Below are 26,940 nucleotides of genomic sequence, written 5' to 3' on the forward strand. Positions count from 1 at the left end.
CGCTTCGGCAGACAAGATGTTAATACAGCTTGTCGATGTCCCTTCCTGCTTCGCCTCGCTATTGAGGCGAAGCATCATAGCGGCGCGATAAGCGCTGCTATGATACATCTGCCCCTTTATCACCCTTGCATTTATCTCTTGTTAAGGCTTAAAACATCTGCCCCAGTATGCGTTGGAGGGTTACCATATGAAAGAGATGGGGAACCTTCAGCCTTCCAACTGTTGACAAACTACACATCCCAGCATGTCCTGCAACAGTAGCATGGCCACATAGCAAAACTGTAACAAGGCATGCTGGGATGTCTAGTTCCATAAGAGCTAGAGGACTGAAGGTTCCCCATCACTGCCATATGGGAAGCCCTAGATTTAACTCTTGGAGTAAGTCAGTTTGCCAGCAAGGTAAACGCACATTGACCCATAGATTCCACGTGAAGTGCCAGGTTCTATAGTTTACCCCTTGTGTTAAGTCCCAAAGGGACTTATCTCAGGGCTGATAGTCTCTGACAGAATCTGTATCTTAACTTACTATGTTGATCGTAAGTACTTAGTACACAAATGGCAATTCAGGGAAAAAATAGGTACAGATGTGTCTCATACTGTGGCTTCCGTGAGATTTCTGTACCGTCCAAATCTCATGCTGAGTTGCTTTATATTCAACTGTATATGCATATAAAACCAATTCCTGTGCGGTTTAAGTTGAAACCTAGTGTCTCTGGTACACTGAGCAGCTTTTCCCTGTATCTGCAACATGTCAAAATGTATAATTTAAAGGAAATTACAATATTAATTGTCCGTCTTGGTTATGCCGGAAATCTTCTTCCGTATGGTATAAAGATGTTCACTGTGTTTACACTATGCTGTTTATGGAGGTTGCCGAGCCCTGCCCAATTTTGAAATGGCAAGATGGGCCATTCCCTAATCACAGCTCCCTCCTGAAGCAGCCTGCTTGTTGCTTTCCCCACTCGAGGCCCACAATGTCTCACAGGTGGGAAAATGTGCCGCTTCCATTTGCCATCAGGCGAATATATGCCATGCTCATGCTCATGCGCATGGCATTTGTTCCCAATGAGGAGAGAACTTGGGGGAAGCCTGGCTTGCCACCAAGAATGACGCAGACAAGGCTGTGACCCCCTCCCTAAGCGCTCTGCCCTGCCCGCATACTAGCAGGAACACAATCACTATATGAGAACACATCAGAGTAAAAAGGCATATTGCATATTAATTATCTAATAGTGTACTCATTACTGTTTTAGGACTAGTATGTTTTTCAGGTGCCCAAAATAATGAGTGCCCATAAGAGCAATACCATTGTTGCTCTCATTGGGCAACCCATTATTGTTTAGGAGCCCAAATAGATTGGGTTTAGCTGTGAACAGCGGCTAATCCCATCTAATGTCCTGGTTACTGTGTCTACACTTCCTCAGTGGATTTCTTTTTGTTGTGTGTTTTTTTTTTTTTTTTTAATGCATCCTGGACTTTCTATGATTTTGGATGAATTTAAACAACATAAAATGTTTTTTTTGTATATGTTCCAGACGCACAAGACGAAGCAGAGCACAGTACTCACACCTGTAATCTACCTTAAGCGAGGCAGTGAAGATCGCCTAATCATTGATACTCCACCTCATGTGGCTGCTGCAATTAAGGTACCTTTATTCTTGTTTTATTATGGATCATGGCAGTTAGTTATTTAAAACATCCCATTTATTATGTGCAGTGGTCTGTTTTACTGTTATCTGCACCAGTGCCACTAGTGGTCCTTCTTGGTAAAGAATGGACACAATAATCTGACCCTCTTCTTCCTTTTAGTTTCTCCCCCGAGAGTCCTCCCTTTTTGTTTTTTTTTTTTTACTTGCACCTTTATTACTGCTGAACCTAGTGACACTTTTTTTGGAAAGATAAATTGCATTGTGTATTTGCTGCACTGACTAGAATTTTGATTTGGTATGCACATTTGTATATTTGTGTGCTTCATGAGTTTGTAGATAAAGCACAATGGAACTTGGCATGGTAAAACCCCACAACCGCTACATCGTAGTTCTTCCATTCCGATCTGGAGTCATCCAGTTATTGTGCACAGATGTACACGTGTTGCATATACAATTAATCTGCAAAGTCTCCTGGTGCATCCTAGTTGAATTGCATTGTGACTAAGATGCATTTTTAGGTAAAAGATGCCTGGCGCTAGCAGTGTAACATGAAGACCTATTGTGCCAAGGTTGGCTGTGAATATTGTATGGGTATATACTGTAAGTGCGCTGAATCATTTTATTTTGGCAGTACAATATTAACAGGTACACAATATGTTCAGACAGTGAAATATCACCTAACTTCAGGTTTATTTTTCTGTACCAAATCAAAATATATAGATCAGTCTAAGTATTTGTTTTTCCCCTACACATCATGTGATTTTGTTTTCCATAAAATATAATATTGTACCCTGCTTCTTAGGACCCTGTTCCCAGTGGGTTTTCTGTGGAAGTCTTGGTTCCTTTAGCTGATGAATATGACCCCATGTACCCTAATGAATATGAAAAAGTGGTAAAACGTCAGAGGGAGGAGAGGCAGAGGCAACGAGAGATAGAAAGGCAGAAAGAAATTGAGGAGCGGGAAAAGTAAGTATAATTTTATTTTTCCTGAATGGAAGAAGATAAATTAGCATATTAAGTTTCGGTACTTGTTTCCTAGCACGGTGCCCATCACATAGCAACCCATAAGCCTTACAATGGTATGCAATGCGATGGCACCCCATGTCATACAATTTAAAATCGTATACCATCGCATTGTATGCCATATACAATGGTATACGATTTTTAAATTGTATAAGCACCCTAATGGATGTTTTCAATGTTAAATGGCCCCCCTATAAGATTAATTGTATAAGCACCCTAATGGGTGCTTACAATGATAATTGCACCCCCATGCCACCCCCACTATGAACGTCAATCCGAAGCGTAGCGAGTCCGCGAGGGGCGGCGGTACGCGTCCTCCGATCTTTTCATACCCCCACAATCCACGTCGGCGTGGAGTTGATTTTAGATAGTGTGGCGAACCACCGAGCCCGAAGCGTGGCGAGCGGACACGGAATACATGTAAAGTAATACGCGTCCCCTCGCCACGCTACGGGCTCGGTGGCTCACTGCGCCTGCCACACTATCTAAAATCAACTCCACGCCTACGTGGATAGTGGGGTTATGAAAAGGTCGGAGGATGCGTACCGCCGTCCCTCGCGGGCTCGCTGCGCTCGCCACACTTCGGGTTGGCGTTCATAGTGGGGGTGCATTTGACATTGTAAGCACCCATTGCTTCTACAATTATAAATCGTATAGGGGGGCCAAAATCGCATCGCATGCGGCTATATGGAATGCGATACAATGCATAAGATGCCATACGACTGAAAATCATGGGCGCCATGCTAGGAAACCAGTACCTAAGTTTCTTATATAGTGCAGCAAATTCCATTGTGCTTTACAGTTGAAAACCCATAATAACCTAAAACAAAACAATTGGCAACAGTGACAAAACAAGACTGGAAAATAACAGAAAAGTCCTAGAGGTAGGAAGGCCCTTCTCTCAAACTTACAATCTATAGGGATATAGGCATTGCTATACAAGAAAAGGTTTTATCTATTACATGTAGGTCCACTAGATTGCAAAGGTTCTCGGTGGGCTGTATGATGTAGTCACACAGCAATGTTGGCCTGGAGTCAGGAGGAAGGGAATGTGAAGAACGGGAAAATGAGTGTATTATTGTATAGGAAATTTACAAAGGGAGTATGAGTAGTTCTGGAATTGGATAAGCTTGTCTGAAGAGGTGAGTTTTCAGGGAATATTATAGATATATAAGGGTTTCTTTTGATTCTGCTAGATAACTTAAGAATTAGCTTGATAGGTCTATTTGGTAAGTATGTGATCATTCTGTGTCAAATTATCATGCATATTTTTTACAAAATGAAAAATATTTTCTCATTTTTGTTTTTGATGAAGAACAAACCATATAACATACAATATAGTTTGCAAATACAGTACAAAAATAATATAGTAATGCAGATATTACAAAGTACTGATTTGTTTTAGATAGTTACCTAAAAAAATAAAAGGACTATTTGATGAAAAATAATAAACTAAATAGAAGGTATAAACTATAACAAACAATTACTTAGTTATAATATTTATTGATGTTATGAGTCCAACCTGATTTCTAATAATTTTCCAATCCAATGAGGATTGCGATCACAGTCCGCATACAAGAAAAAAACTATCTGAATTATTGTTAACCTAACAAAATGGCCTTTCAAGTTTTGCAGAGAAGTTGACAGTAGATTCCACTATTACAATAGCCTCTATTAAGGAGGAGCCCAGAATTATTCTAAAAGATTAAAAGCTAAGGAAACGTGTCCAATCAGTCATATAAATATCAGTGATAGTAAAGGGCTTATGTGGGCTCATATCGTAAGGTGAATGGACATCATTAACCCCTTAGTGGTACTCCCAAGATTTTTCCGGCCTATGCTCTAGCGCACAGACTGGCAAACCTGGAAAATTATCGAGATTGCCACTGTTACGCTGCTTAGTTCTGCTTCAGCGGCTGCCTGGCTCCTGCTGCCCAGCCCCTCCTCCCCCCCCCCCCCCCAGCTGTGTGCTGCGTGACCTTACTAAAGTCACGCCACACACAGCCGGGTTGCCGGGGACAGGGCCGGGCAGTAGCTGATGTAGTGATCAGCAGCGCTGCCCATGCCCGGGTGACAGTGGTTATAGGAACGAGTTGGACTTGACTAAGTAAAAATGTGTCGATCAATAAAAGAATCATAAAAGCCAATGTGTCCCAAGTGTATCCTAAACAACCATAAATATGAAAATTACAACTCTAATATTAGAATTGTTGAGGTCAATTAACAGTGAAAAGAAATACCTATCAAATGTTATTGCAGTGTTTATGTCAAATTTAAGCCATGTATCGAGGATCTTCTGCTCAAAGGACAAACAAAGTCATAGTCAAGTAATAGAAGCGTGTCTAGTGGTAAGCGAGGTTGAAGAATGAAAACAACTAGTTTGTTCACGTAACTTTTCCAATAACGCTGAGTGGTAAATGTGGAATATGTATGGTAGGGGGAGGGATGTGCCACAGCCATTTTAAATAATTCAATGTGTCTAGAACTGTAGTAGAGATTACAGAGGGAGCTAAAATGGTATCATCAGTGACCATTACTGGTTCAGTGATTTGGGAGTTACCGATCTCAAAGATATTGTGGTGAGACATGGGCTTTTCAATAAAAGTTGAGTGTGTAGACTGAGGGGCCTGTGTTCTATCAACAAGCAGCATTATTTGATTCATCTTTTTTTCAAAGTAAGGTACGAGGATCTGCGATAATTCAATCGCTAACTGGGTAGTCGAGGCGGCTGTGTTTATAATTACAAGCCTGGCCATCTTTATTAACCTTTCAATACTCCAGAAGTAAAAATATAGTGTTGAAATTAGAGCAATGTATGAGAATAACTGATGTTTTTCCTAAATAAGTGTATTTTTTTTTTTTCAAGAACTGCACAGTCCTTTCTTCCTTGTGTATTCTACCCCTAGAATATCAGTTCATGAAAACAAAATTGGTGATGTAGTGAAGTAACCAGCTGCTGTTGTGATCTAACCAGGCTTAAATTTATGACAGAAATACAAGTAATATACTCTTTCTACCACTAGGTGGGGGTGTTCCAATGCAAATAGTCACTAATGGATAGAATTGGTTTCCATAGAAAAGCTGGCAATTAGAACAATGAGATACTTCAAAGTGAGTTTATAGAAGTATACAGTGGGTTAACTGTGGCACAGGGTGGAGGTCGGTACAAGTGATACAGGGACGGAGGTAATTTTTAGTGAACAGGGTAGTAGGCCGCTAAGTCGATGCGTTTCCTACAGCTGCCCCCCTGCACTGGAACAACCTCCCGCCACCCATCAGGCTTTCTGATTCCCTTACCTCCTTCAAGCGCTCCCTCAAAACCCACTTTTTTCGACTAGCCTATCCCTCCTCCTAACCTCTTTTGATCCTCTTATCCTGCCTCCGTTCCCCTCCGTTCCTACTTATCCTATTGTTTTTCGTTCGTCCACCCACCTATTTTTAGTATGTTAACTCTTATGAGTAGGGCCCTCCTTCCTCACGTACTCACCCTACCTCTTTACCTCACCTGTGCTCCTGTCCTGTTCTTCCCTTCCTCTACTTCATCTTTAGTCTCCTTGACAATTTTGACACCTACTTCTGAACTGATGCTGATTTTAGTTCTACCAGCTATACCCCCATTTACTGTATACTGTATTCTTCAACACACCCTGTACGTTACCTCGTCATTTTTTTTTGTTTGCTATGTACGGCGCTGCGGACACTTTGCGGCGCCATATAAATAAACGTACTACTACTACTACAGCAGCAAAAGTCCCAGGTAAATAGTGCTCACGATACACAACCCCTTTTAAAGGACCTCCTGTTCCAAGCGTTGGAGGTTTAGCCCAGTCACAATTCAATCAGAGTGGGGGTCAGCAGTGAAGATATGGACAAGCGACCACTAGCTACCGCCGCTGTTGTAAGAAGTGACTTGGTCAGAGTATGGGATGGTTAGAGGACAAATAAAAGTAAATGTTGAAGAGTTGAGCCGTAGGGGTCGGGGTGTTCACCAATTCCAAGTGACCAAGGTAGCAGTAAAGGTGGTCATACATCAGAAAGATATTGTACCCAATCATACAATCTCAATTGATTGTAAGATGGATTGTATGCAAATTGTGTGTACATAATCATGCAGTAGATGGATTGTATGATCGATTGTGTGTCCAAAAACCACCAAGGACTGCCGGGGATTTCAAGGGAAATTGTACACAATCATGAGCGCAATCGCTCTTAAGATCGATCTTTCTGATGTATGGCCAGCTTTACCGGCAGACCTCAAACTCCTCCAGCATTATAGTCTCACAGCTGTAGGGTCCAGCTAGTTAAAATTGTCAGCAGAGTGCAGGGCGTCTAAAATGCAACCTAGGGATGCAGCACCATAGATAGTGGGTATGTCTGCAGTAACTGGGAAAGGTCGGCAGCTGTGGCTCCTCCAGGCTGCACACCAGTCTCCTGCAGTAGCACCACAAGGGCGTCGACGATCGGCACATAGTCTCCAACATTAGCTGCCAGGCTTTTGTCCAGCAAGGTGCAGCTCGGCCAGACAGCGAATGCCTCCGAACCCAAGTGCAGCCAGATAGGCATCTAAGCAGGGACTGTCACAAGTAGGGGGAACAAGGGTAGCAGTCCTCCAGAGGCTTCTGCTACACAATTTCCCTCTGAGTTTATTCACTGCTGGAACTTACAGGGGCAGGGTGGCTTTTACAGCAGCCATGAAGACTGTCGCTAAATTCCCACAGCAACTCTGAGGGCAACGGATACACTGCTGATCACCTCTGAAGTGGTAGTTATACAGCAGGGCATAGGAAGTTTGATTTGTGGTGTATGACAGAGGTCCCACGAGTGACAGAGGTTTCCCGAAGCAGTCATGTCTCCCTCGGGTCCTAGGCGATTCGCGAGGTAGCAGCTGTCTGGGTTTTGCTTCATAATGGGAGCCCTAGCCAGTCCGCGTCCACCTCCATCTCTCGCCGGTTACAAAGTTAGCTGGGCAGATGGTTGGGCAAGGTTCGTCCCCAGTAATAATGGGCACAGGGGGGGGGGGGGTGTCCAGGTCTCCAAAACAAGTTTGCAACACCACCACACAGTCACCGCAGGTATGGTCCGTTAGAGAGTGGTGTTATGGAAAGCACTGTCACACCCACGCCTGAATTTGCTCCAAAAAGCTTGGCAGTCTTGATCTTGATACATAGCACTGTTAACCATGAGGGAGTCGTAGAGTGCTCTTTTGTAATAATGGAAACCTGTAGGATTATGTGTTGGGTAGAAAAAAAAGTCTTCCAATATGTATAGCAGAGAAAAGATCATTGATCCAGTTTGGAATTGCCATTTCCAGGATTTAGAAGCTTGCTTATTGCTGTCTGGGCACATTAAATGTATACTATATGTACCAGTTCTTCATGGAATAGAAGGGGGGAAAAAGCACAACTGGTAACTGATCATTGTGACCAGTCATCAAGTAGAGTCCAATAAGGTACACATATGGGATAAGTTCCTCTCATGGTGGTGAGTATGCCGGTGTTCATAATACTGACACCAGCATCCCGACTACCACCATGGAATTCCCACTGCCGGTCATCCGTATGTATCCCACACATACAATACATATCTCAGCATATGACGTGTCTGACCTTGTGAGCCCCACAAATCCACAAGAAAAGGTGAAACTACTGTATATTTTATATGGTTACTCCTTCATTAGGCTCCTGCTGTAAAGAAGTTACACTTCCGGTTCAAAAACACACAAAAAACTAAATGATCCTATTCGAATTAACTTTATTAAGTACAATTAGTAAATAAAATGTAGCCTAAGGTGCTCACACTGTTTAGTTATTAATCAAATACTGTGTAATCAGCTCACTGGGATTTGCTGTAATACTAGCTATCTTTCCTGTGCATGTGCATACAGATAGTGTGTGCATGTATTAAGCCAGCTGGGAAGGTCATTTCCTCCTTCTTGATATATGTAATCTTTCCTTTAGAAGCATTATACATGTATATAAGTTGCAGTTTGATTTACTTTCTATTTGAACTATTTTGCTATATTTTATTTTCTTGTGATCATTGAGCACTTTCAAACTTTTTGAGTGGAAATTTAGTTCTTTGTCGCTAATGTGACTTGTGAAGCACCGCCCTCAACTCTGGCCCAGTAAGTAATAGACAAAACAGTCTTCTGTTGATTTTATTTCATACCATCAATGGTGATCCTAAATGGCCATTCCTACTTTATTCCACAGGAATAAAATTACTATTACTACTCCCCCCCTTGACTCACCATCCTCCAGATTCCACTCCAAAAGGACAGGACACACAGGAGAGTATTAGTAGTACTAGTCTACAGCAACAGCAGACACCGCAATTAGGCAGCAATGTACAAGGAGGGAGCAGCAGATTGTAAGCAGGGTTTTCAGGAAACACTCTCTCAGCAGCAGGCAGAAGCACACAGATGCCAGTACAACTTTAAGTCCCACCCAAACACCATCAAAAGGACAGCATTGAGCTCTCAGGTTGCAGGCACCGCTAAGTGTGACACTCGCTGACATGGCCAGTGCTAACAAATCACTGCTCGGCAGTCCTCCACTTAAGTGGGTGGGTCTGGCATGTGGTTGCGCAGCCGATACTGTTTGACGTCATGCACAGCCGAACATTGAGTGGGGCAGTACTGAGCCAAGTCTTGTTGGTGCTCTGCACTGCCTAGCTTTAAACAAATCTGCTCAAGCAAGCGGTGATACCCTGTATTGCCCTGTCAGTGCTTTTAAAACCGTTTGAAATACCATATATTGTATTCAGTCTGAAAATATTATATACTGACTCCGGCATCTGGAATGCTCACAGACTATGTCTAGTTAAACTGTCAATGGGTCAACATTGACAAAGATCCAACATGGAGAAGGTCGACATGAGTTTTTTCCACACGCTTTCCAATTTTGTTTGGCCCACTTCATGCTTAGGGAGACTCGAACAGAAATGCCCGGGTTGCGGGTGCAACTCTGGTTATTTAACATGTATGCTATGGGTTAATGCACGCTAGTTGGTCAATTAATCGGGAGTAAAAGAGGCTCTAATTCAGTGGTTCCCAACCTTTTTTCTCTCCCGTACCCCTTGATTAAGCTTTTCATTAAAGAGTACCCCCTCCTCTCAATTTGAAATTTAGACAGTACTTACGAGTGGCGAGGAAGTGCGCGGTATGCCTATCCTTATATTAAGAAGTAACGCCCCACCCCCCCAGTGCACATGTTTTGCCTATTTTGAGAACAAATTTGTACTGCGATCAGATCTGAATAAGGGCCATTGGGGCAGATGTATCAATATCCTTTTAACGTTGGTGAAATAACGGGTCCCGCTTCTCCTGCATAACGAGGATGTATTAACATCCCTCAAGCCGATAAGGAGAGCCGTTATGCCCAGTGTTAACAGCTCTCCTTTTCGTCTCCCCCGGCGCCCCTCGCATGCTCAGTGCGCTTCTCCCCCCTGTCCGGCTCTAATGGGCATGCACGAGATCTCGCAAAAACGCGAGATCTCCAGCGCAGCCCGAGCCAGACGCAGGGCTAGCGTTGTCCCCATAGTGGGGGATAGGACAAAGCTAGCCCTGAGCTGGCGAAGCGGCCGGGGCGAATTAACGCCTTGAAGGCTGTTAATACATCGCCCCGGCTGTTAATCCCTGGGGGGATTGCAGGGGACAGCCCCGCCGAGCGTAACTCGGTGGGCTGTCACTAGCGCACGTTAGGTGCGCTAGTAGTGATACATTAGCAAAATCGTAATCCCCCCAGTTAACCAGCGTTAAGTGCATTTTTGCACTTAACGCTGGTTGATACATCTGCCCCATTGTCTGTGAGCTAATCCACACGACACCGTTCATGGTGGGCACGCCAAGGGTAGAGTTATACCTGCTTTCATTGTACCCAGCATGTTTAGCATCTCGTATTTATTTGTTTTGCCGCAGAACAAACCTGGTATGCTCCCAATGAAAAAGCACTGCTTTCAAGAGCATTAAAAGGGTGGTAACTTCATGCTTTAATGCCTGGGATATTCAATTAGAGCCTCTTTTTACTCACGATTAAGTTACCCACTAGCGTGCATTAACCCATAGCATACAAATTAAATAACCAGAGTTGCACCCGCGAATCTGTTCGAATCTCCCTTAGTCTCGAACAAAACTTTGCATTGAGTGCAGCCTACAGGCTCTGATCTGCCAGAGCTGTTCAATTAATCAACCTGAGGTAATTAACCAGCAAATTGTATTTAGCCCCACACTATTTACTATATTTCTTTCTGTTTTTACACCATTTAGCCCTGTAGAACATTGGGTATTCGGTAACCCTGTTTAATATTAAATGAGAACTGTTGCTCTGGGTACATTTTAATAGCTGTTAATGCTCGAGAACTTGTATCAGTCATATTGCTTAAGCCATTTCTTTTATAGAATACCACATTCCTGCAATTTTATAAATGGTTCTCCTGATGATTTTAAGTGCAATATACTCTACTTTGTATTACAGGAGGCGAAAGGACAGACATGAAGCTAGTGGGTTTTCTCGTAGGCCTGACCCGGAATCTGAAGATGAAGAATATGAAAAAGAGAGGCGGAAGAGAGGTATATTTATTGTGTGGTGCTATGGCTAGCTATTTCTTTTGATCTCAAACACACTATTTCTTAATATTGAATTAAGACCATTGAGATTTAGCAATTCATAACAACTGAAATTCACTGTATGTTATTGAAAGTGTATATTTCAGCATGTTGTCATTGAATCCAGACAAGTACTGCTGAACATATATGATGTACGTGTGTGCTGTGGACAGTCCTTTTGCATGTGATCCCATTCCCCCACTGCCGGGAGGCTGCCAGTGTCGGACCTGCAAGCGGGTCTGATCGGTAACTCTGATCCAATGCGCGTGGGACTGCGCGTCAGATCGGATGTCAAACACATATGGTTTGGCCACTTTTCACCCGAGTTCTCATCCCAATCTGTTGGAATTGGGTAAAAAGTGGCCAAAATTGGACTAGTGGATGGGGGACCTTTACACTAACGGTATACCTTACTGTACACAGAGAAGGAAGCCAGCCCTTGTAACTCACTAGTTCAGGGTTCACCAACCTCAGTCCTCAAGGCACACCAGATCTACCATAAAGGGACTAGAGATTACAGGGCAATAATCAAGTGAGTTTTTGTGGGCGGCCCACATCGCACCCAAACTAACCTGGTTTAGCAGCAGCTAATCCCCTCTAAACTAATGTGCGGCATGTGAAGAGCTGATTGGGCTGAAATTATGGTTATTTGCGACTCAACATATCAGGGGGGGGGGGGGGATGGGAGTAGCTATTAACTGGGAGGAGCAGGATTTTTTTTTTAATACACTGCTAAGGGAACGTGGTGGTGCTATTATTAAAACTTAAGACCACTGGGGAGGTCTTTTACTAATGGGGGTGGGAAGTTGTTTTGTAATAGAGCCCTATGGGGATGCCTACATAAATCTTTAAAGAAAATATTTCCATATAAATAGTTTTTGAACTATTATGAAGTAGGTAAAATTTTTTTTACAATTTTGGGCAGTTTTATGTTAGACAAAAATCATCAGTTAAATGGTAAATCATCTGTGTTAAAGCACATGCATAACCTTAAAACCTGGACTGTTAGTGTGCCTGGAGTACTGTGGTTAGGAATTACCGGAATATTGTTAAGTGCTGGTCTCAACTTGTTTTCATCACTATGTACCCAACCTCGATTATTTATAGTAATGTTTGATTCATTCAGAGAGGTTTTTCTCAATGGACTAGATTGACTAAATGCTATGAGGTATAATGAAGGTTGCTCCCAAGAACAGGATTAAGAGATTTAATGTGTATGCGATCAACCAGATACAGACGCCAGACTCGCTGATCCGTATTTCTAGGATAAATGTATGACATGAGCTGATGCCTGCTTCTAGGCCAAACTCTTTGCAATTCAAGGGCAGATGTTACCAGATGAAAAGCTAAACTCGCTTAATAGCGATTTATTTATTCTATTTTTATAGTTTTGCCATGATTCAAAACAATTGACATCTCTTTTCATTTACTGTGTAATGGAAGTGTACATATGTCATTTTTGAGGCAATAGAAAAGAAAGTGAAACGTATTGGGTCAGATATAGTAAGCTTCAAAAAGTGGTAAAGTTACGATGTATACAACTCCCCAGCGGCTCCTCTGAGGAAGCCGCTGATACAAAAGGCGGTGAAACGCAATAGTTCACAGACCCCAGTTGCTGGATGCTATCATTTGCGACTTTTTACCACATAATCAGCACCCCATACGATAGATAAATGCAAAGAGGTGTAACTATTACCAACCCAACTAACTGTATTAGTACTAATACTACAGCAAAATCTTACTCCAATTGGGACCACTAATTTATAGTTAACAACTGGACTTGCTTACTAACCACAGAATATTTGCATGCACTAACAAGAATAACATACATCAATTCTGTTGTATTGGCTTTCTTTAGTGTGGGTGGAGTATCCAGTCACCTAGACTGCTGCTTGAACCGTAAACAGAAATAGCAAACTTTCTTTTTATTTTTTATAGAAGGTCCCAACTTACAACGCATATTTACAAACTATCATCTCTGCTTAAGTGACTTTGTAATAGATTTAAATTACTTTTTTTAAACCCTCAGTTACCCACCAAACCAACTACTCTTGCTTCCTAATTAAAGGACAATATTGATATGAACTTTTCACAATTTGGTGTATCGGGCGCTTCGGTATTGCTGTTCAGGGTCCATTGTCAGGGTGCCACTATCTTGCCAGACCACATGACTGCACTGACCAATTCCATCTTCAGCCACTGTCAGACAATTCGTCGCCAGGTGGTATAAAGGTGTTTACTACACAAGGGTCTGATTCTAGTGCAACACTATCCTTCAGCTTGTCTGCAGCAGTGTCCTGAGCTCCCATCAACTGTTCAGCTTCAGTCCGATCAATTCAGTTATTGATTATGTTCTTCAGTCTTCAGCTCCAATCCTTTCTTATGTCCTTACTAGGAACTCGGATAGTCTTCAGGTCATATGGATTCTTTGGTTATCCATGAGGCAGGGGGTTGCGACCTGCATATCCGGTGCCGCTAAAAGTCCAAACCTCCTTGCGTGGGTTCTTGGTGAAGACCACCTCAAGTGTTATACTCCTCGACCCTGTCCTGGGTCACCTCAACCTATTTCCCTAGTTACTGTAAACCTACCCTTTGATTCATATGCACTACATAAATCCTGCAAAACTACAGTTTCCAAATTCCAATTCTGTCGGAACTCAAGACTTTCTGCCGGGTCCATAAAAAACATTAACTTGAGAGATCTGGGATGAAATGGTATGCACTTCCTCAGTCAGTGACCATTTTCTACTTGAACCCTCTGGGACCTTCTCTTCATTTGATCCCACAACTGAAGATGAAATATCTTCACTTTTCTCTTCCTCCTGCTCTACTACCTCTCTTCTTGATCCTGTACCCTCATGCATAAGTAAAGCTCTGTCTTCTGTGCTCATCCCATACTTAACTAAAATGATCAATCTATCTCTTCCTCCTCTCTATCCCCTTCACTATTCAAACATGCAATGATTACTCCCATTCTTAAAAACACAATTCTGATCCAAACTCTCTTTAAGTACCATCCTATCTCTCAGCTCCCATGCCTCTTCAAGCTACTTGAGATACTTAAGTCAGGCTTTTGTTCCCAACACTCAAGAGACAGCACTGACTAAAGTAGTGAATGATTTGGTTACTGCTAATTTATAAATTACTCACTTCTTATTCTTCTACAGCTCTCTGATTCTGAGGACAGTTTGCTTGACTGCAGATATCTCCAGTTCCCGGAAATAGATTTCTTAGATTTTAATGGAATTAAAAACTAGAGAATCCCACCTACCAAATGATACTGGGGACTAGGAGATCAGATTTCGTGAGGCAGAGAAATCCGCCAACGAGTATATAAAACTACATACCAGGTGTTTGGAGCTGGAGCAGTAACCAGCTGCTGGAAGGCTGATATCTCTGGTTCTAGGAACAGTAGAGACAAGCTTCTAATGTCCATCAAAGGGGGAGAGTCCCAGCTTTTGGAATATATCTTTTGAAAAACTCTCAGACAGAACCTGAAATATCTGAATGGGAAGAGCAATTAACAGGCTTGGATGGGGACCACTGCTTTGAAGTCAGATATCTCCGGTTCCCAAGGGCCAATTAAAATTCTTGTACCCATGGAAAGAGGGGACCCTCAGCTTTCAGCCTAGACTCCTGGGGGAATTTCTGGGTACTCAGAACCCTCCTTCCCTGTGTGTGCTACTGAGGACAAAGCCCTTTCTTGGTTCTTATTCTACTTGTTAATTGTTTCTGATTCCACCTCTTCTTCACTACCTCTGTCAGTTGGAGTAGGGCTCAGTCTTGGGTCTTTTGGATTTATATCCTATGTACGCTGGATGTTACTAAACTCTACCTATCCATCTCAGACCTGTCAGCATCTCTATTGGTCCGTGTCACTTAATGCCTTTTTTGCCATTTCATCTTGGTTGTCCTCTTCCCGTCAAACTGAATATGTAAAAAAACTATTTATATTTCTACCAACTAATAACAATCAATCCTATCCCCAAGAGCTTGCTGCCTAGGTGTCACCCTTGACTCTGAACTGTGCTTTGTTCACCACATTCAATCTGTCTGAAAATTATGCTACAATACATGCTTCTACAAAACCTATCCAAAATACACCCATACCTTACACATGACACTGCTAAAACTTTAATCTATGCTCTCATCTGTGACATTTTCACCACAACAATCAACCCTGATTGCAATTGCGAGGCTGATCAGGACTTTCCCATCCTCCTGACCCCAAAGCCAACATTGTTGGGTGACCATATTATACAACCCACCTTCCCTATAGATTTTAAGCTTGAGAGCAGAGCTCTCTACCTCTATGACTGTCTGTAAATACCCAGTTTGTTTTATCACTGTTTTTCAATTGTGAAGCACCACAATATTTGCAGCGCTATGTAAGTAACTGTTCCTAAATGAAAATAAAATGCTTGCAATTTATATTTATAACTTTTTTTTTTTTTTTTCTCCTTTTTGCAGTAGTCGGAGGAGCGGCTATTGCACCGCCTACATCACTTGTTGAGAAAGACAGGGAATGTAAGTGTTGATGATTTACAAGACTAAATGGAAATAGAGTTCTTAAGGTGACCGCCAGATGGCTGTGCCAATGTAACTTACTGATGGAACTATTACTTTATTTACATTGTGCTCCAGCTGGGCAGCCTAAAGCCAAAGTCTCCTTCACACGCCATAAGCATTAGATCATACATGCCAGTTGTATAACCTTTGTTGCATGCACATGGCCAGTATGAATGACGAGCCCAGAGCGCCCATACACGTGTGTTGAGCAGCATTAACTGGGAGCTACATGTGTATTAGCCTAGGGCACCTGGAACCTTCAATGAGGCACTGAACCCATCTAATCCTCTGATCTTTTACACAGTCATTCAGTTTGTGAGCAATGATGTGTTTTAGTCAGGAGTGTTCCGGATTTCAAGGGAAATTGGGTGACATTGGATTATTCATAAAATCATGCTGTGTATGGGCACCTAACTCACATGCAATAAAAAAAAAAAAATATATATATATATCAGGGGTTCCCAATCTTTTTTGAATCACGGCACCCTAGAATATCAGAATTTTTTTGCGGCACCCCAACGCTAAAAAAATAATAATTAGATTGTGTTTATATGCGATTCTTAGGGTCATTTATGTGGTAAAGGGCAGGATTTGCTTCTGTTTGTACACATTTTATGATTGGCAGCCAGCAGCACGGCTTTTGCTCAAAAATAACTAACCATTAATAAATTGAGTTGGTCCGGGACCACCAACCCAGGGCACCCCTGTATGTGTCCTGAGGCACCCCTGGGAGCCACGGCACACAGTTTGGGAACCACTGATATATATCTATGCCCTGAGGACGGGGATTCTCCCCGAAAGCGCTTGGCGCGAATACACTTTGTTTCATGACCATTTGACTGCTTTGTCTATTTTATTTTGAGTGCCGCCCCCCAGCTGGATTCTCTGCATTATTGTTTTGGGAAGGCACCTGCTTCACCTATATACTGGAGTGCCAGCATATTGGAACTGTGCATGTGGGTACTGTGGGTGTATCTGGATATCCCCCTGTACTGAGTTGCGTGGCACCATAGCAATCATTGTTTTTCTCTACTATAAATTCATCTTCTTTTGTGAACCTATTACTGCCATTTGGAGGGCACATATTCTTGATACACACCGTGATATGGATCCCCATTCAAGTATGGACTCAGCGTCTCAACCTGACAGGAATCTGGGGCTGGTGACCACCCCACTTGGGGAGACGTTTAGCTTCTCCCAGACACAAATTGAGGATATCCTAGCACAGGAATCCTCGGATCTTCCGATTGCATCTCCCAATGTGGATGACCTCCTGCAACAGCTCTTTAAGCTTAGAAAGCGTGAAATTGATTTTAAATTGCATAGTACATCTCTTGCCAATTATTTCAAGGAGCATAAAATCCCCAGGGGATTTAGGGTGCGTAACACCCCTACTATCGGAAGAACTAATCCCGACTTTGTTCGAAAGTGGATCGCCATCCTTAATAAGTGTGCATTTGATCTGATGATCCTGGTGGTCGAGGAGGCGAATAGAGAACTTGTGGTCACCAGATCGAAGATTTCCTCATTCCAGTCAGTTCATGAAGACGCTTTGAAACACGAAAACCATAGTTTGGGCATACAACAACTTGAAAAAAAGTGTGATCAATATCAGAAAGATCTTCTGAAATTCAAAAACAATAAGAAAATGGCGGTCGACCAGGATTATGAAGACAATCGTGTGTATAGATGGCTTTATGGGGGTAATTCATTTCAACAAGATCGGCCTGCACCCAGAAACCGTAGGCCATGGCAGAAGAGGGCACAATCCCGTCAGGATGCTACAAGCAGTGACAGTGATTTCCTCGTATCGGAGACCGATGATGTGAGCGGCCCAGGTCAGATCCCTTTAGGTGGACGAAGGAATTCCAAAAACGCCCGGCCACCCGTAGAGGGGGCCAAACCAAGAGAATTCAGAGAAGTCAGGAAAGCAGCGGCGGTGGCGGCAACCAAACTAAAGGTTTAATATTTAATTTGTCAGACAGGGTGCTGTCTGAAGATGAAATGAGGGTGTTAAACCTTGGTCTCAGTTATATACCAACCAATACACATGATGTATTCAATTGGAAACTTAACCTCCATAAGTTTTCTCGGAAACTTCGTTTAAAGGAACATTTCCAACATAAGCCTATTAACGAAGTAGACACAGTGTTTACACCCTTTCTTTGTCAGAATTCTAGGTCGAACTTTGACCCGATTTCGACCAATGGGTCATTAAAAACCTTCACGAGATTGATGGATGACTCCGTCACCCGCTACCTGGCAACCCCGCGCAAGATTCGTCCAAACCTAACAAAAAGGGAATCCCTGGCACTTCACTCATTGGAAACGGATGAGTCGATTATCATACGCCCCGCAGATAAGGGCGGGGCGATCGTTATTCAGAGGATTGAAGACTATCGCACAGAAATATTACGTCAACTTCAAGATCAGGAGGTATACAGTAAACTGTCCCATGACCCCACTATTCAATACCAGCGGGAACTCTTTGAAGTGTTGGATTTAGCACACCAAGAGGGGAAATTACCATCAAAAGTGTTAAAAGCCATACGAGTTCAACATCCTAAAACTCCAGTCCTGTATACCTTACCTAAGCTGCATAAGGACTCCGCTAGACCTCCAGGGAGGCCGATAGTGTCGGCACGAGATTCCTTACTTCAGCCGACCTCATAACTCCTTGATAGTATTCTGCAACCCTTACTGCCTCAACAGCCCACCTTCCTCAAGGACACTACATCCTTCCTTGTTAAATTACAAGAATTTGATACGATTCCGCCAGGAACTCTCCTCTGCAGCCTCGACGTGTGTAGCCTATACACATCTATCCCCCATGAAGGGGGGCTTTCAGCTATGAGAAAATTTCTACAGGACAATCTTGATAATGCGAAATTTGATCACACCTTGTTTTTGACCTTGCTTGAACTTACGCTGAGACGCAACTATTTCCTTTTTGACGGGAGCTACTATGTTCAGCATAGGGGGTGTGCCATGGGTTCTTCTGTGGCACCCTCCTATGCGAACGTTTTTATGTTCCTTGTTGAGTTTGATTTATTCCTCTCTGACCCGTCCACTAGGGGGCACATGTTGATGTACACCAGATACATCGATGATGTGTTCCTGATGTGGACGGGCGGAGAGGAGCGTTTTGTTCAATTAATGACCAGGACCAATGCTATTAGTCCGTTTATCAAGTTCACATATGCCTGTGACCAAAAATGTTTGCACTTCCTCGATGTTGAAATACAAGTGATAGAAGGAAAAATTCACACCAGAGTATATAACAAGCCCACTGACCGCAATACACTATTGCGGTCATCTAGCTTTCATCCCCCACCCCTTAAAAGGGGCCTACCGATGTCGCAGATGGTTCGGGTGGCACGTATCACCAGCGACAAGGAGGAATTACCAGCAAGTCTAGATATGGTGATTGAAAAATTCCTGAGTCGAGGATATGATAAAGATGCATTATTACAGGCTAAGCGCAAAGTTCTGCAGAGGAATCGAGCTGAGCTCCTTGGCCCATCTAGGAAAGACAACAGGAATATCATCCCTTTTGTCACAGAATTCTCTACAGTGCACCCCATCCTGCAGAGAGCAAGTAAGGCTCTGTGGCCAATTGTAAGCACAGACAAAGATCTACCTGTATTCAAGGACAAACGTCCTATCTTAGCCTTCACCAGGGGTAGAAATCTGAGAGACCGGCTGGTCAAATCAGATATTACAGGGATGGGGAAGAAGATTCAACCGAATGTTTACACCAAACCAATGGGGTGCTACAGTTGTTTTAACTGTATCACTTGTAAATTCCTCCTACCCTGTAAAACCTTCAAACACCCCCACGTTGAGAAAATTTACAACATCAGATATGTTCTCACGTGTGATACCACACACGTGGTGTACATTGTCAAGTGTCCTTGTGGCTTACATTATGTTGGCCAAACAACCTGCAAATTTAAGCAAAGGATGGCGGGCCACAGATCATCCATATCCCTGGCTCTGAAGGGCCGGGATCTGGACCAACCTGTGGCCAGGCACTTCAAAGAAGTTGGTCACTCCCTGGAGTCAGTGAGATATTTCATAATTGATCATGTCCCACTGTCTCTTAGAGGAGGTGACCGTGCCAAGGCCCTTCTCCTGAAGGAGTCACAATGGATTGTACGCCTGGGCACTACCAGTCCAGGCGGCCTTAACGAAAAAATAAATTGGAACAGTTTACTTTGAGGAACAGGGTCCCATATTAATACTGACCATGTCCAGGCACATTGAAGTATTCATTATCATTAGTGTCGACTGCATATTTACTTGTTTTGTGTAATAGATTTTTATTTTTCACTTTTTATTGTCTATTGATTTTTATTCTTTTTCATTTGTTTATTTTTTATTTTTTCTGTTTGATTATTCTGGTTTCTTGTTTTGTATGATTTTTCCACGTTTTTTGTTTCAATATACTACACATTATGCTGGTGGTGACACTGGAGTATTAAGGCTGGTGTAGCTACATGTATACGATGTGTTTTTTACATGTATTTTCTCCTCTTCTTGATAGATCTCCGCCAGACCAGCAGGTGTCGCTAGCCCGTGCTGCAAGTCAGTGAGAGCAGCAGTCCAGGTGAACCGCAGGGAAGCTCCGGCTGGAACGCACACAGTGCATTTCCGGGTGTGAGGTCCGCGATACCCGGAAGTGCGCGCTCAGGACTTCCGGCTATGGAGATGGCGGCGCCCGGCGGCGTGAGACGTCTGAAGACGGCAGAGGGGTATATAGAGGGGTGAGTATGTAGTGTATGTGCTTCTCTCCCGTGTATCTATGCCCTGAGGACGGGGATTCTCCCCGAAAGCGCTTGGCGCGAATACACTTTGTTTCATGACCATTTGACTGCTTTGTCTATTTTATTTTGAGTGCCGCCCCCCAGCTGGATTCTCTATATATATATATATATATATATATATATATATATATATATATATATATGAGAGAGAGATAGATGTGCGCTCTATTCACCAATTAATCATCATACATTAGTACAGAAAATGTATATTTATTCAGACTTTTCTTTACAGTATAAATGAAGTAACTTTTCAATAAAAACAATGACAGCAATGCAGATTCCAGAGTCAGATAAGATGTTTTTCAAATGAATGTCAGGAAGAAGATCCGACTTCAACACACAATAGACTTCTTTAGCAGTCTGCTAAAGAAGTCTATTGTGTGTTGAAGTCGGATCTTCTTCCTGACATTCATTTGAAAAACATCTTATCTGACTCTGGAATCTGCATTGCTGTCATTGTTTTTATTGAAAAGTTACTTCATTTATACTGTAAAGAAAAGTCTGAATAAATATACATTTTCTGTACTAATGTATGATGATTAATTGGTGAATAGAGCGCACATCTATCTCTCTCTATATTTCTACTTTTCTCATCTGGTACCTATAGTAACAGCTAGGTACGATAGAAGTGCTGCCCACTACCCGGCGCGGAAAAAGGATCACTAAACCCCATTCCCTTTCGATATATATATATATATATATATATATATATATATATATATATATATATATATATATATATATATATATTCAACAAAATTGTAGTAGGCTAAATTAGATCAACTGGTTGCAATAACAATAATCTAAATAAAAAATGTTTTGCATACATACTTCATGAGCTCACATAACAGACTTGTCAGTGTGTGAGCCAACTGTAAGGACTTACAGGAATACCTAGTGCTACCACTAGGTGGAGTCTTATCCATTACTAAAGTTAGTTCGATGACCCATTGGACTTTGCCAATGTGTGTGTGCATATAAGTGATCTTATTTCATTTGCAAACACCTGTAAACCTTACATTTGCTGTAAAAAGTGAAGAAAAAGCTGTATGTAGCGTTTGCTAAAATAGAATACTGTACCTGTAAGTAGCGCTTTATTTATTCTATCTGCATAAATCTACTTTTACGTGTGATTGAGGTATACATTATCATTTGAAAATTTCTCTTCTCAGCTATAGTACCATCCTATGATGATGAACCTAGACCTCGTCCCCCAGCAGCGAAGGCTGCACTTCCACCCCCTATATATGATGAGCCAGAGAGACCACGCTCACCAACTGGGCCAAGTAATTCCTTTATTGCAAACATGGGGTAAGACTCTGATCTTTAATTATTTTGCATAAAGCAGTCCAGATGAAAATTATCTACTCTCCCAAATGGCACATGATTTAATCCATCCATGCACCGTTGTATTTAGTTTCTTCTACGCATAGCTTAATTTCACCCCTTCCATGTTTTACAAAGTGGGTTGATATGATTTATGTATGCGACATCCAAAGCTTGAAGGAATTACTTTATCACTTTTTATATTTGTTTCACAGTGGAACTGTAGCCCACAAAATCATGCAGAAGTACGGCTTCCGGGAAGGACAGGGTCTGGGCAAACACGAGCAAGGACTCAGCACAGCGCTCTCTGTTGAGAAAACCAGCAAGAGGGGAGGCAAAATCATTGTTGGAGATCTGGCAGATAAGGGTGTGCATCCTTCCTTATTATATCAATCGTCGAGGGAAAAAAAATTACGTTTTTGATACCTATATTTTATTTAAGATGGTTTTCCATAATAGCGATTTATAAAGAAGCTATATGTAAGTTAATAGCAGTGTTTATTTTTTTCAACTGAGATAAATGACAGTGTCTATTCACAGAGGAAAAGGGGGAATGGGCAGCAGCTCATAGATCAACAGCAGCACTCACTTTTGTGAGTCCACACCCATTTTTTGGGAGCTCACATGGTAAGTCGCACGCAGGAGTCCTGACCCTGCTGATTTTTAAAGTTAGGAGGTATGCATGCATATGTACACACCGCAGACACAAACATTCAGCATATGTACACAGTGCAGACACAAACACGCACACCATACGTGCACACAGCATGTGCTCACACACAAACACGCTCAGGCAGACACCGCATTTACCTTCACACACACGCACCGACACACCCCCAGCTCCCTCAAACATTAGAATAATGTACCTGCTAATCTGCAGCAGTCAGTCCCACTCCCTGCCTCCCCTGGCCAGCTCTCCCCACACAGCAGCCACATGGAGCCCTGCCTTTGAGGAGCTGCACGCTGCCTCTGTAGCTAGCTCCCCTTCAGTCAGCCCATAGGCAGCCTGACTCCCTGTACTAGAAGGCAGCTGCCGGAAGACGCACAGCCTACCTGAGGAGTTTTTAAAATTGGATATTCTCAGGACAACACTGACTTGTTGTTTTTGTCACTGTTGGCAATGTGACACTATTGTGACAATAAATTGTGCACATGATTCCTCTTTTGTTTGATTGATTCCTCTTTTGTTTGATCAGTACCTATCTTACTTTTCTGTTTTGGAATGTATAGTTTAACAAATGCATTCATGTTTTTCAGCTGAAACTGGTAAGAAAAGTGATCCTAACCCCCTAACGGAAATTCTAAAGTTTCCTACCAAGGTGGTTTTACTGCGGGTAAGGAAAAAGTATACTTTCTAATTAGGCTAAAAGTACGATCAATGCCCATAGTAGCAGCGTTGCCTTCTAGCACCACAAGACAACTCAATCTTGACCTAATGGGATCTCCTATAAGTTGGAAGGCTGTTATTTGCATGTATTACGTCAACACCATGTATAGATCAACTGATTTAGTGCTTTTGTATAGCTGGTGTATAAAACTCCAATTAAAAAAGCATTTCCCATCAATCATAGCAGCCTGATAAGGAAGAGAGCGTACACAATCCAGCTGTTTCGTGTATAATATTCAGCCAGAGTGGGGTATTTACTCAAAATCACACTCAAGATGGTTTATGGATTAGGATCTCTCCTAAGCACAGCTACTGCTTGTTTGGGAACCTGTTTCGAAAAGGGATGGGATAGGAAAATTAAATATGGAAAGCTAGACCTCCCTCTCCCAACCCACCAAACCTGACATTTAAATTGGTAATTAATAATTATGCATCCTTTCCTGCAACCAACCACAAGTATTACATTCAATAGCAGTCCCGTTTAATCAATAGACCTATATCCACTCAACTAGCTCCACTATTAAATACTTTTCACGTTTACTATAGACCTATTTCTCCACAAACTATTCTCTATGTTCAGTTATAGCCCCCATGCTAACCTAGCATTTAACCCCTTCATGACAGAGCCAGTTTTTGCCTTCCTGACAGAGCCCTTTTTTTCAAATCTGGCATGTATCACTTAAGTGGGGATAACTTTTTTTTTTGCTTTTACTTATCCCAGTGATTTTGAGATTGTTTTCTCGTGACACATTGTACTTCAAGTTAGTGGTAAATTTTCGTCGATACAGTCTGTGTTTTTTTGTGAAAAATACCAAAATGTCGTAAAAAAATGGAAAATTTTGCGATTTGCAAAATGTTAAATTTTCTGCTTGTGAGACAAATAATCTTACCACTCAAAATAGTGAATAACTAACATAGACCATATGTCTACTTTATGTTGCCATGATTATTTCAACCTCATTTTCATTTTTTTGGACACAAGGAGGCTTAAAATATGAATAGCAAATTCTCAAATTTTCAAGAAAATTTCAAACTCTGATTTTTTTAGGGACCAGGTCAGTTATGATGTGACTGAGTGACTTGTATGTGAGACACCCCCATAAATGATGCCATTTCAAAAACTGCACCCCTCACAGTATTCAAAACAGCATTTTGGAAGTTTGTTAACCCTTTAGGTGTTTCACAGAAATTAAAAGAAAGTGTAGGTGAAATTTCAAAATTTCATTTTTTTTGCAGATTTGCAATTTTAATACATTTTTCTAAGGAACACAGTAGATTTTACTAGAGAAATGTGACTAAAAATTGATTCCCCCAATTCTTTGGTTTTCATAAATATCCTATATGTGGCCCTAGTGTGCACGGTGACCAAACCACAGGCTTCATAATAGAAGGAGCACCTACTTGATTTTGGAGCCTCCTTTTTATGAGATTATTTTTTAGGCACAATGTAGGTTTCTAGGCACCATAAGATGCTAAAAGTTAGGTACCCCCCCACAAGTGACCCCATTTTGCAAACTACACCCTTCAGGGAATTTATCTAGGGGTATAGTGTACATTTCAAACCCCCAGGGGTTTCACCAATTGTGGTACAACTGGGCAGTGAAAATGAAAAAAAAATTATTTTTCATTTTCACAGCTCAGTTGTATCAAAATTGGTGAAACCCCGGGGGGTTTGAAATGTACACTATACCCCTTGATGAATTCCCTGAAGGGTGTAGTTTGCAAAATGGGGTCACTTGTGGGGGGGTTCCACTGTATGGGTGTTTCGGGGGTCATTCAACCAGAATCTGTGCTGCAAAATCCAAAAATCACTCCTTCCCTTCTGAGTCCTGCCATGCACCCAACTGGTATTTTTTGGTCACACATGAGGCATTGCCGTACTCGGGAGAAATTGGGGCACAGATTTTGGGGTGCTTTGTCTCCTTCATTCCTTGTGAAAATGAAAAATTTTGAGCCAGATCTGCATTTTTGTGTAAAAAAATGTAATTTTTTACAGAAAAATGCAGTTCTGGCTCAAAATTTTTTATTTTCACAAGGAATGAAGGAGACAAAGCACCCCAAAATCTGTGCCCCAATTTCTCCCGAGTACGGCAATGCCTCACGTGTGACCAAAAAATACCAGTTGGGTGCATGGCAGGACTCAGAAGGGAAGGAGTGATTTTTGGTGGCGGAATGAATGGTGGGTGCTATGTCGCATTAGCAAGACCCCCGAAGCACCAATACAGTGGAACCCCCCCACAAGTGACCCCATTTTAGTCACCAGCTTTGGGAGGGGGGCTGGCGCTGCGGCTGGCGGGGGGGTGGGAGGGGTGCTGGCGCTGCGGCAGCCGGGTGGGTGGGAGGGAGGGGGGCTGCCGGGTGGGAGGGGGGGGGGGGCTGGCGATCGGTGGGGTATATATACACACACACACACACACACACACACACACACACACACACACACACACACACACACACACACACACACACACACACACACACACACACACACACACACACACACACACACACACACACACATATATATATATATATATATATATATATATATATATATATATATATATATATATATACATATATTTTATTGTGCACCTTTTTCAGCAGCTTGATGCTGCTGCTGCGGGGGGGAGGAGGGCAGCGCTGCGTGCGCTCCAGACGCTCCGGGGGAGCCGTTGGAGCCGCTGCTGCTGCCGGGTGAGTGCCCGGCGGGTGCGAGGGGTGGGCTGCACATCGGTGGTGATCGGTGCTGTACCTGACAGCACCGATCACCACCGATCCCTGTGTTACCGAGCGGCTTAGCCGCCGGTAACACAGGAAACGCTGTGAATGGCTGTTCAGATTTGAACAGCCAATCACAGCGATCGCCGACCGGGGGGGGCACCCCTGCCCCCCCTGGGCGGCGAGGGGGGATGTCTGCTGTCAGGGACAGCAGACATCACCTAACTGTCACTGCGTCTCTAGACGCAGTGACAGTTAGAAGTCATGACGTATATATACGTCATGTGTCGGGAAGTACTTCCCGACCATGACGTATATATACGTCAAATGTTGTGAAGGGGTTAAGTAATAGTCCCATCACCTCCATTAAAGTGAGTCTCCACCATAACAACACTGATACATCACACCACTCCCAACATCACCCTGCCAACACATGAATAGCTCCCACTCACCATTGTTATTGGCTCCACTCTTACCTGGCGATTTACATCAATAGCTCACAACCTTTCTGTCCATCTGGCACTGCTTCTTGCTGTCTGCACACAAATAACATATGTGCCTACTTCATGGGAGGAAAGAGAAACAGATGTCTGATCCAGTGATAAAGCCTAGGCACCAGGAAGCATACAATGACCTGCCCTGGAGGCTACATGCAGTAGGCCGGGGGTGATTGTCTGTCTCCGGCATCCAATTTGGATGGCCTGAGGGACTTTGGACGTTCTTTTTCTTTCAAGGCTCTACTTTAATATCGGCCTAATAGTGCACCAGTCCTTTTACATATTGTCCAGTCTGTGTGTGAAATGTTGTTCTGGTTTCCCCCCCCATTTTTTTCAG

General features: G+C 42.7%; 1 protein-coding gene across 1 annotated transcript in view; it reads left to right on the forward strand.

Moving 5' to 3' along the window:
- Positions 1-527: 527 nt before the first annotated feature.
- The window catches only part of LOC146073006 (splicing factor 45-like), a 31,815-nt gene continuing 5,402 nt past the window's right edge, over positions 528-26,940 (forward strand). Inside the window, exons 1-8 of the mRNA XM_083180179.1 lie at positions 528-536; positions 1,536-1,646; positions 2,452-2,615; positions 11,147-11,241; positions 15,748-15,804; positions 21,845-21,983; positions 22,214-22,365; positions 23,256-23,332. Coding sequence (XP_083036305.1) covers positions 528-536; positions 1,536-1,646; positions 2,452-2,615; positions 11,147-11,241; positions 15,748-15,804; positions 21,845-21,983; positions 22,214-22,365; positions 23,256-23,332 — 804 coding nt within the window. The remainder of the gene's footprint in view (positions 537-1,535; positions 1,647-2,451; positions 2,616-11,146; positions 11,242-15,747; positions 15,805-21,844; positions 21,984-22,213; positions 22,366-23,255; positions 23,333-26,940) is intronic.

This window comes from Crinia signifera, chromosome 4, assembly GCF_055691185.1.
Source record: "Crinia signifera chromosome 4, ASM5569118v1, whole genome shotgun sequence".
Taxonomy (NCBI): domain Eukaryota; kingdom Metazoa; phylum Chordata; class Amphibia; order Anura; family Myobatrachidae; genus Crinia; species Crinia signifera.